Source organism: Ciconia boyciana, chromosome 22, assembly GCF_034638445.1.
Source record: "Ciconia boyciana chromosome 22, ASM3463844v1, whole genome shotgun sequence".
Classification (NCBI taxonomy): Eukaryota; Metazoa; Chordata; class Aves; order Ciconiiformes; family Ciconiidae; genus Ciconia; species Ciconia boyciana.
Genome location: NC_132955.1, coordinates 675,955 through 692,148, shown reverse-complemented (window position 1 = coordinate 692,148; position 16,194 = coordinate 675,955). Strand labels below are relative to the sequence as shown.

Sequence of the window (16,194 nt, the reverse complement as noted above, 5' to 3'; positions counted from 1 at the left end):
CCCCTGAGGGGCACCCGGGGGTGACAGGACCCAGCTGGAGCCCTCCCCAGGACCCTGCGCGGGGACAGGGGGCTGGGGTGGGGTGGGGTGGAGATCCGGGACCTGTGGCCACGAGAGGGTCACCAGAGGCTCCCTGGTGCTGGGGTTGGGGATGCTCCGAGCCCTTTGCGGGGGCTTCACGAACCCCTCCCGCTCCCGGGCAGCCTGGTGGAGGCTCGGTTCGCCCCAGTTCTGGTCCTGCATCCACCCAGCTGGGCCTGCGCACGCCCCCGGTGCGGGCACCACGGACGAGCCCACGTCCAGGCACCACAGAGGAAGGCACCAGCCTCGCCGGCTGCCCCGCAGCAGAGCTGTGCCCCCCCGGCCCCTCCCCAGAGAGAAGGCAGAGCTGGGTAACATCAGGCTACCATTTATTGTAAAAGGCCAGCGGCGCCTGCAGTGCCCTGAGCAGGCTCGGCCAGGGCCAGGAGGAGGTATGTAAAAGTGCTATTTACACCGAGCTCCGGGCGTGTGTCCCCGGGGTCCATCCCCCCAGGGATCCCCGTTCTGCTCCCGCTGCCCCCACCCCTCTCAGTAAAAGCTTTTCGCAGCTCCCTGGACCTGGCTCTTGGTCAGGTCCTTCCCCGAGCGTCCCTGGCACCCCCTGGGGCTGGCAGGGCTGGTGTCAGCGCCCCGCAGCGCTGGCGTCGGCTGGGCATCCGTGCCCGGGGGACAGCCCGATGCGTTGTGGCAGGCGGTGCCAGGGTGCTCCCCGCGCTTGCCCATGGTGAGGATGCCAGCGGCGTGGTTGCCAGAGCCGTGCAGCAGGCGGTAGAGCCGGCTCTGGAAGGCCGGCGGGACGCTCTTCCTCTTGCCCAGCGTGAGGATGCCGGCAGCGTGGTTGCCCATGCCGTGCAGGAGGTCATAGATGCGGCAGGAGCAGGTCTTCTGCCGGCAGCACTCGGGCAGACTCTGCCGGGCGGCGGCCAGGGAGCAGAGCAGCAGGAGCAAGAGGCAGGCAGCTCGCTGGAGCTGCCGGAGCAACGGGCAGCGTTACCGCAGGGCAGCCGGCAGCGCCGGACGGGGGTGGCTGCACAGCCCCAGGGCTGCCCCCCGGGTCCTGCCGTGCCTGCTGGTGTCAGCTCCCGTCTGCCCTGGTCGCTGCAGCACTGCCTGCTTGACCCGCTGCCGCGGGGCCCAGCCCCACACCCGGGGTGCACCCGAAGTGTCACCCTTTGGCACCCTGGGGCATGGCCAGCACCGCACCCCACCTGCTGCTCCCCGCACCCTCCCCACCCCAGCGACCACGGCCCCCACCCATGCTCTGACCAGCAGCCAGACGCGGGTGCCCTCACCAGCGTGCCTGCCCTGCTCCGGCACAAGCTGCAGCAAACACCCTCCGAGGGCTGCCGAGTGCCAAGGGACCAGCAGCGAGAGTACCTGCGCCCTATGCCGCAGGCACCACGCGCCCAGCTCCCTCCCGAGGAGCCCACGCGGGGCTGAGACCCCCGGTCGGCTGCTGGCCGTGGTCGGGGAGCCCTGGAGAGGAGCTGCACGCTCGGGGCTTCCCGAGGAACTGGCCAGGCCCTCCCGCACCCCCGGACCCCTGGCCCCACATCCCAACCTCCCCCCCATCGCTGCCTTCCCCGCCCCGTGGGCTGCGGTGCCCCAGCCCCACCTTGGCGTTGGGCACTTCCATCCTTCCTGGGGTCTTCAGGTGGCCGAGCAGTGCTGGGGCATGTCCTGCTGCGCAGCCAAGAGCACAGCGCCCTGCGCCGCACGCTGCAGCCGCCGCTTTATAGGGCCCGGCACAATAGCACTGCCAAAAATACCATCGGGGCCAGGCGGGAGCGGCCGGTCTCTGGGAGACGCGGGTGCGCTGTGGCCGGTAGCTCGGAGACCGGCCAGGCCTTTCCCCTCATTTGCAGCTCCTCATTGTGTGGGTGCTGGCGGGCCGGGCACGGTGGCCGGGGTGCATGGCACTAATGAGTCCGTAATTGCCCACGGGCCCCACAGCCGGGCCGGCACAAAGGGGCTGAAGGTCAGCGCTGGGGAGGCGCTGGCCTGCTCCCGACAGCGGCAGCGTGCGGGTCCGCTCCTCGTGGCCCCATTAGGCTAATTACCTCCCCGAACAAAGGGGTGCCGGGCAGCCGCATGGCTCCTTGACGTGGGGAGCCATCACCCTGCTCCCAGCTGGTGCTGGGGGAGGCATGGTGCCACCAGGGTCCCCGTACCCAGGGCCGCCCTCCGTCCCCTTTGGTGACGCCATCCTGCCTTGGCCCCGCGCCAGGCACGCAGAGGAGCAGCAGGGCACCAGGGTGGGTCTCACACTCTTTATAACGCTCTGCAGCCCCGGTCCGACCCCGGACCACCCCTCGCCCGTTGCTTGCGCCGGGACCCCGTCACCCTGGGGGACGAGCCCCGACATTTCCCTGATGCCAGAAGCCACATCTGCTGCCCAGGCCAGTCTGCAGCGGCCCCCCCGCCTCCTGCACCCCAGAGCCTCCCGGGCCCTCTGCACAGTGGGGGCCCCAGGGACGCCAGGGAGGGGAAGGGACCCGCTGCCCTGTGGAGAGGAGACGGGGACCGGCCAGGACCCTTCCCGCCAGGCAGGTTTTCCCCGGGGCTGGCGAAGGCAAAACCTGCGGCCCTGGACGGGGGCATGAGCCCAGACCCGGGGCTGCTTTTACAAGAGGAGTCTGGCACAGCAGGCTGGGGTACATGCACACCGGCACCGGGGTGCCAGCATCCCCACCGGCCCCGCAGCAGGGCGCTTGCTCCGGAAGCGGATGGAGGGGATGGATGAGGCCCCAGGAGCTCGGGGAGGGGGGGGGCAAGCGGGAGTGGGGACACCCCTCCCCAACCTCCCCCCTGGGCCCCGCCGCAGGCCCTCGATACGGCAGAGCGCAGGCACCCGGCCCCGCACGCGTCCCTCCACGCACGCTGAGCCTGCGGGCAGGCAGCCGCCCGTCCGTGGGCAGGCTGGGGCTCCCTGGTCCCGGCCCCTGCAGCCGGGGAGGTGCTCAGTCCGGGCCCACGAGCCCCAGGCCGGGGTCAGCAGGATGCCGTCTCATTGCCTCCTTCCGTCTCGGGGATGGGCTCCAGCGGGGCACGCAACCGGGAGGGCTCCGGCGAGGCTGAGCCATTCCTGCCAATGCCACAGGACTGTCCCGCGTTGTGGATCTGCCACAGGTTGTCCAGCGCCTCCGCCTTGGCGTGCTTGAGGAGGTCGGCCTGGCCCTGCGTGGGGAGACGGCGTCAGGGCCGGCCCCAGGGCTGCGCCGCTCGGGCTGCCCGGACTCCTGGCACGGAGCACGGGCTGCCCCACCGGCCACCGGCCACGACAAGGGCTCGCTGGGTGTGGGCAGCGCCTGGACCCCCTGAACGGGCCCGCGCCATGCCCAGCGCTCACGGAGCATCCTGCAAGTGCGGGTCGGCAGGGTGGGGCGGGGAGGGGGCCGCGCAGCCCTCGCCCCTCACCTTCAGGACGGTGATGTTCCAGGCGAAGCTCTCCAACGCCTTCTGCAGCTTGCGGCCCCGCAGCCCCTCCTTGGCCTCGATGCGGTGCAGCTCCTTGTGGAAGTCCATGCCTGCGCAGACGGGAGCGTCGCTCAGCGTGCACGGGGCCGCGTGCACGGGGACGGCCACCGCCCGCCATGGACGGGGACCAAGCTGGAGGGACGCCCTTCGCCCGGCACGGGGGTGCAGGCTGGATGGGCTCCCCACTGCCCCAGCAGCCCCCAAGCCCCCTCCGTGCCCGGAATGACGGGCTGATGGAGCCCCCACCACCCCGGCACCATGCTCAGCCCCAGCCCTTCGCGGTTTTGGGCCCCAGAGGCCGTGGGGTCCGGAAGGGCAGCGCCTACCCCAGGCAGAGGCATAGCTCTTGCACACCGCGGCCCACTCGGGGGGCTCAGAGCGGGACTGCCGGGCCCCCCCCACTGGAGCGCGGGCCCCCGCACCGTGCACCGCGTGACGTCCTCGTGAGCGGGTGCTATATTTACCCCTCCTGACGCAGCACCGGCTCCGGGCCCACACGAGGGCTCCCACGCAAGCCTGCTCGCCCACGTGCTGTCAATCAGCACACCCCCAGCCCCGCACCCCCGCCCGCAGCCGGCACCTCCCCAGACCCCGCAGCACCCACCAGCCGGGCACGGGCCGGGCGGGCACCGCAGGGGCTTGTCCGCGGCACAGCCGGGGCGAAAGCGGGGACAGGCAGCACCCCGGGCAGGGGGGTGGGGGTAACAGCCCCCACACCGCTGCCTGCCACCGCCGTGAGGGGCCGAGCAGAGGCAGCAGCGGTGGCCGCACACCCCAGAGCCCCCCTGCCCCGCGACCCCCCCCCCCCAGCACAGCAGCCAGGCTCCCGCAGCCAGAGCGGCACAGGAGGGTGCAGAGCCCACCCGTGCCCCGCACCCCAGCCCCGCAGCCCGTGCCCCCCCTACGCTGGCAGCAGCGGCAGAGCCGAAAGCCAAGAGCTTGGGGAGATTTCCGGGCTGCCGTGCAGGCAGGGAACAAACAGGGCTGCTGGCAGCAAGGCTGGTACCGGCTGGGGGTGGCAGAGCGGGGCCCCCTCCTTCCTCCCCGGCCCCTCCAGCTCCTGGCAGCTCTCCCAGCCCTGCGGGGAGCCCACACGAGCCCTCGGGCCGGCAGCCCCCTGCGCACCCGGGGGGGCCGGGGCTATCCCCGCAGGCCCCTGGCCGGCAGAGGGGCCGTGCAGCCGTCGGTGCCTGGAGCAGGGCCGGGGGTCCCGGGCAGCCGCCGGGGTGGGGGAGGACCGGGGCAGGCAGCCGGCAGCACCTGCCTGTGTGGGTTCAGCCATGTGTCTTGGAAGTCGTAACATTCAGTTGCCACTTCTGCCGTCAGCCCCAGTCTGTTATTTCTGGTGCTAATTATATTCTGGCGTTTGGCAGCTAATGACTCTTCCCCGCTTCCTCATCAGCCTCCTCTGCTCCCCTCCCTCTCTCCCCTCCCTCCCGCACAGCCCCTGCAGCCCACCCGCCCAGCACCCTGCCCTGGCACAGGCAGCCCCGTGCCTCAGCACCCCAGCAGCACCCGGCACTGGGCAGCCTCCTGCACCCACCCCGTGCTGCCGGGACATGGGAAAACCACAGAGCCGGGCTCGGGGCCACCCCAGCCGGAAATCGCTCTCCCACGGCTGGCCAGCCCCAGCTGCTCTGCCGCTGAACTCTGGCCCCGGCACGCACCTGCCCGGGGCGCCGACGCGCACCCCTCGTCCTCTGCCGCGCACCGCAGACGTGCAAGTGCGTGGCCAAAAACGCCGGCGCGCTCGGCCATGCCTGTGCCCAGGTCCCGAGCCTGCCGCCAGACCCCCTGAACCGAGCCCTGTGGGGACACGTGCCCCCCGCCCAGCGCAGAGGCACAGCACCCCTGCGCCCCGTCCCCGAGGGACGTGCCCGGGCCCGCGCCCCGGAGCAGCGCCTGCCCTCCCGGGACCCACCTGCCTGCTGCGCCTGGATGAGCTTGCCGTACACCGCGTCGGCGGACTCGATCAGTGTCCGGCTGGTCTGGATCATCTGGGGAGAGGGGCGGCGTGAGGAGCTGGGCAGCCCCCGGCCCCACGCACCCCTCGGCAGAGCGGACGGGGAGAAGGGGCTCGGGCGGTGGCTGCCCCTCGCCCCAGCGTGGCGGCTGGGGTCTGGCCCTCCTCGCCCAGCCGCGCGCAGCCAGGTGCGGTGTGACCAGCGCCTGGCCGGCGGCCAGGTCCCCCTTCAACACAAAGGAAGGAAGCGGCTCCGGCTGCAGCTATTAATGGGATTTCCCCCGCCAGGCGGGACTGCAGGACGCCCCACCAGCCGGCCCTGGCACAGGGTGCAGGCGGCATGGGCAGGGGGACAGGGGCTGCAGGGTCCCAGGGCTCGTACCGAGCTGGGCGAGCCCGCGCCTTGGCAGGACTCCTCCCTGGGCAGCCCCCGCACAGGCCCCCCCCCAGCCTCCCCCTGCACCGCGATGGGTGCAGTGAGTTCGGGGTCCCCCGTCCCGGGCAGGGCGGTGGTCCCGGTGCCGCCGGCCCCGCAGAGCATCCCTGTGAGGAGCTGAGCCCCGGCGGGACAGCGCTTACCGTCTCGTAGGCGGTGAGGACCTTGCGCAGCAGGTCCGGGATGGGGCCCTGGGCCTCCATGGGGGGGTACTGCTCTGCCAGGTTGAGGGTGACGCTGGGCGCGCTGTCACTGTGCAGCAGCCACGTGGCCACCGTCAGGATGCACTGCTTCATGTTGGCGGCAGGCGTCAGCCCGCACAGCTCCTTGAAGGAGACCAGCGCGTTCTGTGGGCAGAGACCGGCGTCAGGGGCTCAGCCTGGGAGGGCCCCCAAGAGTCCCCCCGCCAGGAACGTCCCCGATTCCCCCGGCCCTGCTCCAGACGAGGCTCCTCGCCCGTATCCCCCAGGAAGAGGGGGGACGCCCGGGCTCCCCACCGCTCACGGTCTGGCCCCGTCCTCCCCGAGAGAAACCAGTTCCCTCGGTGCCTCCGTGGGGTCCGTACCTGCACGTTCTCCCGCAGGTCGGTGGCCTCCCGCAGTGGCTGGGTGGCCGTCCGGAAAACCTCATCAATGGCCTTGATGCCGGTGGCCTTGGTGGAGGTGTACTCCCGCACCCGGCGGCCCCGGCGCCCTGCCAGCCCCCGGCGGTGCCCCTTGCCCCCGCCGCGGCGGTCAGTGATGGCCACGTGCACAAAGAGGGTGGCGTGGGGCAGGGGCTCTCCAGCCAGGGACTGGAGGGGGACGTGGCGGTAGCCGGGCTGCAGGCACTCGAAGGGGATGGTGTACTGGGCGATGAACTCGTCCCCGATGTAGTCATCGTCCAGCACGACGAAGCGCAGGACGGCCAGCTCCGGCAGGTTGATCTGGAACTCCAGGCTCTCGTCAAAGATGGGGTTGTCCCCGCTCTGCAGGGCTGTCTTGGTGCGGTGCTCGGCGCAGTCGGCCGGGATGCCGTGGATCTCGGCGCAGACGTAGGGCTCCACCACCTCCCCCTTGGCCCCCGAGCCCTTGGGCTTGGGCAGGTTCTGCCCACTGATGACCTTGAGGTGCAGGAGCTGGGCGGGCACCCCAGGCAAGGAGTCCTTGGCATTGGCACTGAAGTAGGAGACCTCCTCCCGCATGATGGCGGGACGGAGGACGTAGCCGCAGGCCCCGTTCTGCTGGAACCAGCCCGCGTTCAGGTCCATCATGAGCCCCGGTGTCTGGTAGTTCATGGCCACCATCTGGCAGCCGCACTTCCAGAAGTCCTGGGGGTTCATGTTGCTGGCGTCGATGCGCATGGGGCTGGGGTAGACGCGGGAGAGGAACCGCTTGTTGTAGCTCACAAGCTCGGCCGGGCACTCGTTGGCGAAGCGTCCCGCCTCCACCTCGCTGAAGGAGCACATCTCCCAGTAGCGCTGCCCGCGCCGTGAGCTCTCGAAGTCCTGGAAGGGGACGGCCTGGCAGAGGCTCACCAGCTCCGAGAGCTCCCGGCTGAGGCGCACCCGCCGCGGGCCACCTCCCTCCGGCACCTCCCGGTCCTCCTGGCCCAGCCGCCGCGCCAGCTCCCAGCCTTCCTCCTCGTCCGACACCTCCCCCTCGCTGTCCTCGCAGCTGGGCGGCAGCTTCTTGCCCTTGATGAGGATGCGGCCCTTGAGCTGCTCTGGGGAGGGCAGGTAGGACGCGGCGGGGTTGGGGGGCTCCAGGTACAGCTTCTCCCCCAGCGTCTTGCGCAGGCACTGGGCGGCAAGGCGCTGCTGGGGGGCCGAGCAGCGCACCACCAGGCAGAGGATGAGGGGGTAGGCGGAGGCGGTGAAGGCGTGCTGGTCGATCAGCCCCACCACGGCGCGGAAGGGCATGCAGGAGGCGGCCGAGGGGCTGGTGTAGACCACGGGCTCGCCCTCAGGGCCGTCCCACAGCACCAGCTCGATGCTGCGGCAGCCCAGGCCCAGGGCGCTGATGTAGCCGCTGATGTCCGAGCGGCCCCAGAAGTTGTCCTCCAGCAGGCAGGCGCTGTGGGCAGAGCTGATGTAGTAGTGGGAGAGGGGCTGCGCCATGTCCTGGCACACCTTGCGGTGCTGCGGGTCGAAGATGGAGCAGTCGGCAGAGAGCAGGTAGCGCGTGAAGCCATCGATGGCCAGGTAGCCCTTCTCCCGGCCCTCCTTGGAGGGCTCGTACTTGCCAACGATCTCCAAGCACTTCTCCTCCGTCACCCCCTCCATGCCCTGCTCCACCTCCAGGAACATCAGCAGGTCCTTCAGACCCAGGTACTCCTTGTTGCTGGAGAACTGCACCAGCAGGAAGAAGATCTCGGGGCGGGTGCAGAGCTCGCAGTACGCCTCCACGAAGAGGTCGCAGGCCACCTCCGCACCGGGACGCTCGCTGGCCTTCTGCAGCTCCTTGAACTTCAGCTCGATGGTGGAGGTCTTCATGCCTGGGTTGAGTGCTTTGATCAGCTGCACGGCCCGGGACACGGGGATGTGGCCAGACTTCTCCAGGTCGGCGAGGTCGAAGACGGAGGAGATCCAGGAGGTCCGGAGGCTGGGGTGGCCGGTCCCGGGTGCCTCGGGGGTGTGCTTCCCGTAGGACACCAGGTACCGGAGCCCCATCACCCAGGCACTCACCACGTCAGCCGAGCTGGCCACCAGGTCCAGAGACTCGTAGTTGTCTCCGTAGATGATGGAGAAGGCACACTCATCCGGGAACTGGTCGGAGAGGCCATTGCTGCGCAGGACGGGTGTCTTCTTGCCCACGCGCACCTCTTTGACCGACTTGATCTCGATCTTGGCCTTCTCCGAGTCCTTCTTGGAGGGTTCCCAGCGCACGGAGCGCATGTCGGCATCCAGCACGAAGAAGCGGCTGTACATGCGGGAGTTGGAGCGCACCTTCTTCAGCTCGCAGCCCTCCAGCATGAAGGAGATGCAGGCGGCCGTGCTGTTGATCTTGCGGTCGTTGGGCATAGTGCTGAAGGACACCGTCTTCTTCTTCTGCGGCGGCCGCTGCCGGGAGCCATCCTGCCAGGGCGGGAGAAGGGGGCAGAGTCGTCAAGGGCAGGGCAGGCGGTGTCTGCCCTGCCAGCTCCCGGCACCCTCCTGCCGCACGGCTTCCCCACCCCAGCCCCGACGCACAGCGCGGCACCCCAGCATGCCCCAGCATCGCACGAAGCCCAGTCCGCTCCGGTCCGACCCTCTCCCCGGAGGCTGGGAGCCGGCTCCAGCCCTGGCCTCCCCCACGGCTCGCTGCCTGGCTTATTTTAACTCCGCTTTCCTTCCTTCCTTCCTGCTCCCGGCCCTGAGCCGGATCCTTCCCCGTTGCTCACTCAAGCTCGGAGGCACGGCCATGCACAGGCAGCCCGGCACGGTCCCTGTCTCCCCGGCCTGGGGACACTGGAAGCAAACAGGCGCCCGGCAGGACCACCCTGTGCCCACAGCAGCCCCATCCCTGCACAGGGGCGCAGGCCACGGCCCCTCACGCCTTCCCCTGCGCCCTGGGCACCATGGCAGCGTCGTGCGAGGATGCCTGGGGCACCCCAAGGAGATGCACGGGCAGAGCTGCTCCTGGGGAGCCCCAGCCAGACCCCCCACTTCGTCTGCTGGGGAGCAGTGCAGGAGAGCCACCTGCAAGTGCCACGCGCTGGGGACGAGGGCGGCCCACGGCCCCGTCCCGCAGAGCCCACGGCTGCTGCTGCCTGTACGGGGTCACAGGGGGTACGGGCTTCTGCTGCCTGCACCCCATGCCCGCACTCTGCCCGCACCCCTGTGCCAGCCCTGCCCCTCGGCGGGGAAGGGGGACCCTGCTGCCACGGGGCTGGAGGGGGCAGGGGATGAGGGGAAACAGCAGGGCGGGGAGCATATTATGGGATGGATTTCATTAAGTAGCGCATCAGGAGGAGATTTAATCCCCTTCTTCAAGATTATGGTGAGTCACCTCTAATCTGGTGGTGTCTCCAGCAGAGGCAGGTCCTGCCCAGCTGCCCAGATTGGGGGCGAGGGGTTGTCCCCCTCCGGCACCCCAAGAGCTTCCACACCTCCCGCGTGGGGCTGCCGCAGAGCAGACGGGTGAGCACGTCCCTGCGCCTGACCCCGAAGGGTCCGGATCGGCCCCCGTGGGGCCAGGCAGCCTCGGCCCAGGGCAATCGGGATGGGTCACGCAGGCGGCCGGCCAGCTGCCTCCGGGGGTGCCGGGGTCACAACGTCCTGGGGAAGGGGGGACGAGCTCCAGCCCTCGGCCCCGTGCTAGAGCCGGCTGGATCCTGCCAGCCCGGGGGCAGACGCCTTCCCGGGCAGGGGGCAGTCGGCGGGCGGCAGCACCGTTCCTCCGCAGCCTTGCTGCCCGCTAGCAAAGGCCGACCCCACGCAGCCTCGCACAGGGGCTATTTCCCCCAGCTCAAACGCAGAAGCCGTTTGCATCCTCTCCCTGCCAGATTGCTCCGGGGAGACGGCTGAGCGCCAGGACCCTGCCTCTGTGCCAGCCGGCTCCTGGGGGGTGTCCCCTGCTCAGCCGGCTCCCGGGCCCCCCAGCCGGCAGCAGCTGCTCCCTCCCCTCTGCAGCCTCCCCAGGCAGTTGGGGCAGTGACGCACAGCATCCCCCAGAGCCACCATCCACGTGGGACAATCGCTTCCCAGGGCTGAGCCGGGGACCCCGCTACCAGGGGCTACCGTGCCGGGGTGCAGGACCCCGGCCAGCCCTGGTCAGCGGGGGGCTCAGTGGCAGGTCACGCCATCGGCCAGCCCCGCGCGGTGGGGAAGGACTCGCTGCCGGGACGCTTCCTGTGAGCAGCAATCTGAGCGCCCCACTGACGGGCAGCCCCGGCCCTCGCCCCCCCTGCGGGGCGACGGCTGGCAGCGGGGAGTGGCCCCCTCCTGCCCCACGCAGGACCCCCGCACCTCCGCAGACCCTCTCCCCGCCCTGGCGCACCCCACCCCGGGCGGCTCTGCACCGGGCCCCACAGCCGAAAACAGGAAATCCATCCGGAAAGGAAACACGGGCGGGGGGCCTGCGTGCACCCAGCGCCCAGAGACCTGCCTCCAGCTGCACCCACCGCAGGCAGCCAGACCCACCCCTCTGGCACCAGCCCTGCCGGGCCCATGCCCCCCCCCCGGCTCAGGGCGAAAACCCAAACACCCTCCCTGCAGCCCCCCATCCCCTGGGGCTTGGGCAAGGGGAGGGGGTGCCTGCTGCAGCGCTTCAGGGTGCAGATGCGCAGCACAGACCTGAGCGTGCCCCATGGCTTCAGGGTGCAGATGCGCAGCACAGACCTGAGCGTGCCCCACGGCAGACGGGCTCTGCTCTCACCGTCCGCACAGGTGAACCTCGGCGGGCACCGCTGCCGCCCCGCTCCAGGAGCTCCCAGTGTTTGCACCCAGCGAGCCAGAGGCAGCAGCCGCGTGGGGCCTCCTGCCCACAGCCGCCCGCCGGCTTCACGCCCCGGCCCGGAGACCGGTGGGGAAAAGCCGCTGCTCCCCAGCAGCCCACTGCACGGGCACTTTCCAGGTGGGCTTCCACCCTGGGGACGCCCCGCTAAGTGCTCCGCGAGGCGCGGGCAGGCACAGCGCAGGCAGCCAGGGCCGCAGAGCCCCATCAGGTGCTAAGTAGGTCGGCAGCGGAGGCAGGAGGACGCAGCACCCACAGCCACGGGAGCACGGAGCATCCCGGGCAACAGGGCAGGGCTCCGGCAGGAGCAGGGCATCCCGCATGCCGTGCCGCCAAGCTGGCAGCAAGCAGGCAGAGCTCTTGCCGGCGCTGGCACGCACATCGCACCCACATAGCCCGGCTCTGCGGAGGGAAGATGCATCGACTACGATGCCGATGCCGACCATGATGTCGATGGCGAGCATGGGCATCCGGCTAGGCACGGAGGGCACGTCCGAACCCAGCTGCCCGTGCCCTGCCCGGCTCCGCAGCGTGTGCTAAGCACCTCTGCAGCCAATTACCTCCCGCGATTAGTGCCCTGTCAAGCACGGTAGCCCTAACCTCAGCCACCACGTGACCAATGTTGTTACCCGGCCAAGCAACCCTCTCCCAAGCACAGGGATGACGAAAGGCCCATCGGCCGCCCCTCCCTTCCCGTTATCCCCCAAGGCCCAGCCGGGGGGGTCCCTGCCGCGGAGCAGCTCGTGACAGCAGGAGACAGAGGAACTGAAAGCCTCTGGGGCTGAGGCATCTTGGCCCGACCGTGGCTCTGCTGCCCGACCGTGGCTCTGCTGCCCAGCCACCGCCCCAGCAGCAGGACCCCTCTCCGGGCCATGGGGCATGCGGTGGGGCCGCGTTTCGCCCGAGGGACGGGACTGTTCCCCGGCCTGGCTGTGACGTTACCCATCCACAGCCGGTTTCCCCAGGTCCAGGTTCTTCCCACTGCCCCCATCCTGGGCTGGGCAGCGCGAGCAGGGATGCGGGCAGCAGGCAGCAGCCGGCAGCACCGGAGCGGAGGCAGTGGGAGGCCAGGCACAGCCAGGGCTTTTCTACCATCGTTTGTTCCCTGCCAAGAAGATAGCAAGTGACACATCCACTCCCCGCGGCACCAGCTGCCACTACCCAGCGAGGGGCCGCGGAGCCGGAGCCCCGCGCAGAGGCACCGCACAGCTCCTGGGGCTGGTGCGGGACAGGGAGGGGGCCCACGCAGGGGACAGGACAGCGGGGTGCTGGGGAAGGGTCACCTCCCGCAGCAGGGAGGAACAGATCCAGTACCCCCCCAGTCCCTCTCCAGCATCCTCCCAGCCCACCAGACCTCCAGCCCGCTCCGCTTCCAGCCTGAGAAGAAAGCAGGGAGCAGGTCCTCTAGCCAGGGCATGGGGATGCCACCCTCCCCATCGCTGCACTGAGCCAGCTCTGCCGCTGCCCGGCACGGCCGGCCCCGGGCTCCCCCAGCCCCAGCACAGCCGCTGAGTCTCACTTTCAGATTCACTCCTCCAGCCTTTTCTGGAAACCCCACAAAATAACAGGGCCGGCAGCTCTCCTCACATGTGCCTCCACTTCGTCAGCAGCCAGCCCCTGCCTGGCCTGCTGCCCCGCTGCCCATGCTCATTTGTGCCCTCGCTCCAAGCTGTAGCCGGGCTTGTGGCACTGGGCCCCCTCCCTGCCCCGCAGCCCCCGCACCGGCACCACGGCCGAGCTGCGGGCGCAGCCCCTGACTCCCACCCACCACCGTGCAGGGGAGCAGCGAAGCTGCCGCAGACCCCACGGCACAGGAACAGCTTTGGCCTCCCCCAGGGATTCGGGGTCAGGCAGCTGCTCCCCAGGTCCTGCTGGGGCTGGCTGGGGACCCAACCTGCTGGAGGACTCCACAGACCCTTCCTGCCACCACCACCCTCTCCCCACCCGCTGTGCAGAGCCGGTCCGAGCTACCCCCCCCAGCCAGGGAGAGCCTGGGCATAGGGGGGTCTCAGCCCGTGGCAGCAGAAGGGCTGGCGGAGGACGAGCTCTGTCCCCCGTCCCTGCTCAGGGACAGGAGAGCTGCGCGGGGGAAGCAGCAGGACCTCCACCTCCAAACGGGTAAGGGCAGGAGGAGCACGGTGTGGGCGGCCGGTGCCTGCGCGGTCCCACAGGCAGCGTGTCTGCCCACTGTCCCCTGCCTGCCAGCCTCAGCCCCCGGAGGGGCTCAGCACGGTCAGGGTCCTGGGGCACAGACAGGCTCAGCCTGGGGAACTCACAGCTGTGGGACTCGGGACCTGCAGACCTCCAGCACCAGGGCAGCATCAGGCCCCGGATGGACTCGGAGATGCACAACAGGCCAGCACAGGCCGGGAACACGGGCCAGGCCTGACCTGCTCCAGCACCAGCACCCTCCATGACCAGCGCTGGCCCTGGGCCACCTGACCTTCATGTTAGGCCAAATCCTGCGGTGACACACGGCGGTGATGGGGGATGCGCCCAGCCCGGGGGCAAGCGAGGGCTCCACCTCCAGCCCACAGTGCCCGTGGCCGGTTCCTGGGCAGGGAGCGGCAGGGAGGTCTGCTGTCTGGCCCTGGGAGGAGCAGGAGACCCCGGCAAGGTCCCGAGGTCCTTTCCCAAGGAAACCGGGCACAGGCAGCGCACCGGCACCAGCCTCTGGCTGCACGGGAGCACCAGGAGGTCTCCTTGCCATCACCGCGCGGGACACAGCCCGGCAGCTCTCGCAACGGTGTGCAGCGGGAGCACGGGTGGGCACAGGCAGGGGCACAGGGTCCCTCCAGCCGCCCTGAGGAGGGGCCGACACCTCTGCCCAGGGAACCAGGTCCCGGGGGCAGAAGACCGGGGCTGGGCTGGCACCACGGGAACAGCCCCCACACAGGGTATTAATAGCACCAGAGCAATCCCGGCTTAAAATAGGCTGCCAGGAGTGGGGAGGCGGGTCCCGGGCGGACGCGACCTATTGTGTCAGCGAGCACCGCCAGCATAAGTGCAATCAGGGGTGGCTCATTTAGGAAAGCACGGATGTGACCCACTGCCCACCCACGTGGGAGACCCCCAGAGACCCTCCCTGGCCCACGGCCCCGCCGGTGCCCCTGCCCAGCCACGGCACGGCTCCAGGGAGGTGTCAGGAACAGGTTGGGAGCTGGCCAGTCTGGGCCCAGGGCTCAGCGCCTTCGCAGGAGGGAGCACAGGAAAGCGGAAGGTGCTCGGGCATCTCCTCACCAGCACCCATGGGTGCCCTGAGCAGGACAGGGCGATGCTGCGGTGTGGCTCCCACAGCAGGAGCAGCGTGGCCGTGCAGGGGACCCGCAGGAGCGGTGGCAGCTGGAGGGGGCAATCCACGGCCACGCAAAGAGGAGAGGCCTGGCCCCGGCAGCGCACAAAGCCCGAGCCAGGCTTTGCCCTTGGGGACCCGCGGTGCCGGGCAGGGCGAGGGGATGCCGTGCCAGCCCCCGGCAAGAACAGCCCACCGGCGAGCCCGGTGCCGCGGGCAGGGGGCAAAGCCCGGCGCCCGGCCGGGCGGGCGACCCCCGGGCACCGATCTGGGGCGGCAGCTGCCCCGCGGCTCCGCCAGCCAGCCCCGCGGGTGCGGGCAGCGCCCGGCCGGGCACGGCGGGAGCCCAGGGGGGCGGCGGGCACGGCGGGCACGGCGGGCTGGCAGGGCCGGCGCCCGCTGGCCTCGGGGCCGGGGGACGCGCAGCTCCCGCGGGGGGCACGGCTCGGCCCCCGGAGCCCTGCGCAGGTCCCGGGGGGCGGCGGAGCCCGCTCCGGGGCGGGGAGGGGCCGGGGCCGGTGCGGGGCTCTCACCTTCATGATGCTGGCCCGGGGCGCGGCGGGCGCGGGGCTCCGCTCCGCCGAGTCCTCGCGGCTGCTGCTGCCCGAGCCCGAGCCGGGGCTGCCGCCGCCGCCGCCGCCGCCGCCGCCGCCGCCGCCGCCGCCGCCGCCGCGGGGCCCGTTGGGCAGCGGCGCGGCGGGGCGGGGCGAGCCCGGCGGCGGGGCGCCCCGGGGCCCCTCCGCCATCCCCCGCGGCCTCAGGGCAGCGGCCGCCGCGGGGCCCCGGGCGCCCCCGGAGCCTGCGCCCGCCGCCGCCGCCGCTGCGGGCTCAGTGGCGGAGCGAGCGGGAGGCGGCGCGGCCGGGAGGAGGGGACGGGCCGGGCCGGGGGCGGGGACGCGGACGGGGACGGGGACGGCGCGGCCCCCCCCCACCCCCCCCCCCGCCCCGGGCTGCAGCGGCGGGCAGCGGGGACGGGCACCGGGCACCGGCACCTCCCGCCGCCGGGGCCCCTCCCGGCCTCCGCCCAGCGCCGCAGCGCGCGGGCCCGGCGGCCGCCCCATCCCGGTGGGATCCCGGCCACGCCTGCACCCTGCAGCCGGCCACCCCCCCCCGGCCCACGCCCTGCAGCCTGGTACCCGAAACGAGCCCACGCCCTGCAGCCTGGCACCCACACCCTGCACCCTGCAGCCTGGCCCTGCCCAGCGGGGCAGCCCCGCCAAGCCCCCCCCCGCCTCCAGCGGGGTCAGCGCCCAGGCGGGGGCGGGGGCAACGAGAGCCGGCGCGGCCACCCCGGGCTGAGCCGGAGCCGCCAGAGGAAGCCCTGGGCCAGCCCGGCTCTCCCGGGCCAGCCCGGCTCTCCCGGGCAGGGGGCTCGGGGCTGTTGCTGGGGGGCTGGGTCGCTGCGGGGCCTCCGGGAGGGCCGGGCTTGCCCCGGGTGCGGGCGCCTGCGGGGGGGGCGCGGTGCGTGGCACGGGCAGCAGGACCAGCAGCCCCACTGGGGCCTCTGCGCCGGATCCAGTTGCGCGGGTCTCTGCCAGCACAGGGCTGCCTGGCAGCCCCCCCCCACACC

The 16,194-nt window shown here is 71.6% G+C and overlaps 2 protein-coding genes across 2 annotated transcripts; both read right to left on the bottom strand.

The window, feature by feature from the left end:
* Window positions 1-570: 570 nt before the first annotated feature.
* HCRT (hypocretin neuropeptide precursor) lies at window positions 571-2,135 on the bottom strand. Its single transcript, XM_072886188.1, has 2 exons — window positions 2,103-2,135; window positions 571-1,011 (listed from the first exon to the last, which is right to left on the bottom strand). Exons 1-2 carry the CDS (start codon window positions 2,133-2,135, stop codon window positions 571-573), a joined length of 474 nt encoding a protein of 157 aa, XP_072742289.1.
* On the bottom strand, window positions 1,674-15,370 carry LOC140662512 (inactive phospholipase C-like protein 2). Its single transcript, XM_072886023.1, has 6 exons — window positions 15,158-15,370; window positions 6,484-8,973; window positions 6,062-6,265; window positions 5,441-5,516; window positions 3,460-3,569; window positions 1,674-3,219 (listed from the first exon to the last, which is right to left on the bottom strand). Exons 1-6 carry the CDS (start codon window positions 15,368-15,370, stop codon window positions 3,034-3,036), a joined length of 3,279 nt encoding a protein of 1,092 aa, XP_072742124.1. The 3' UTR covers window positions 1,674-3,033.
* Between the last annotated feature and the right edge of the window lie 824 nt (window positions 15,371-16,194).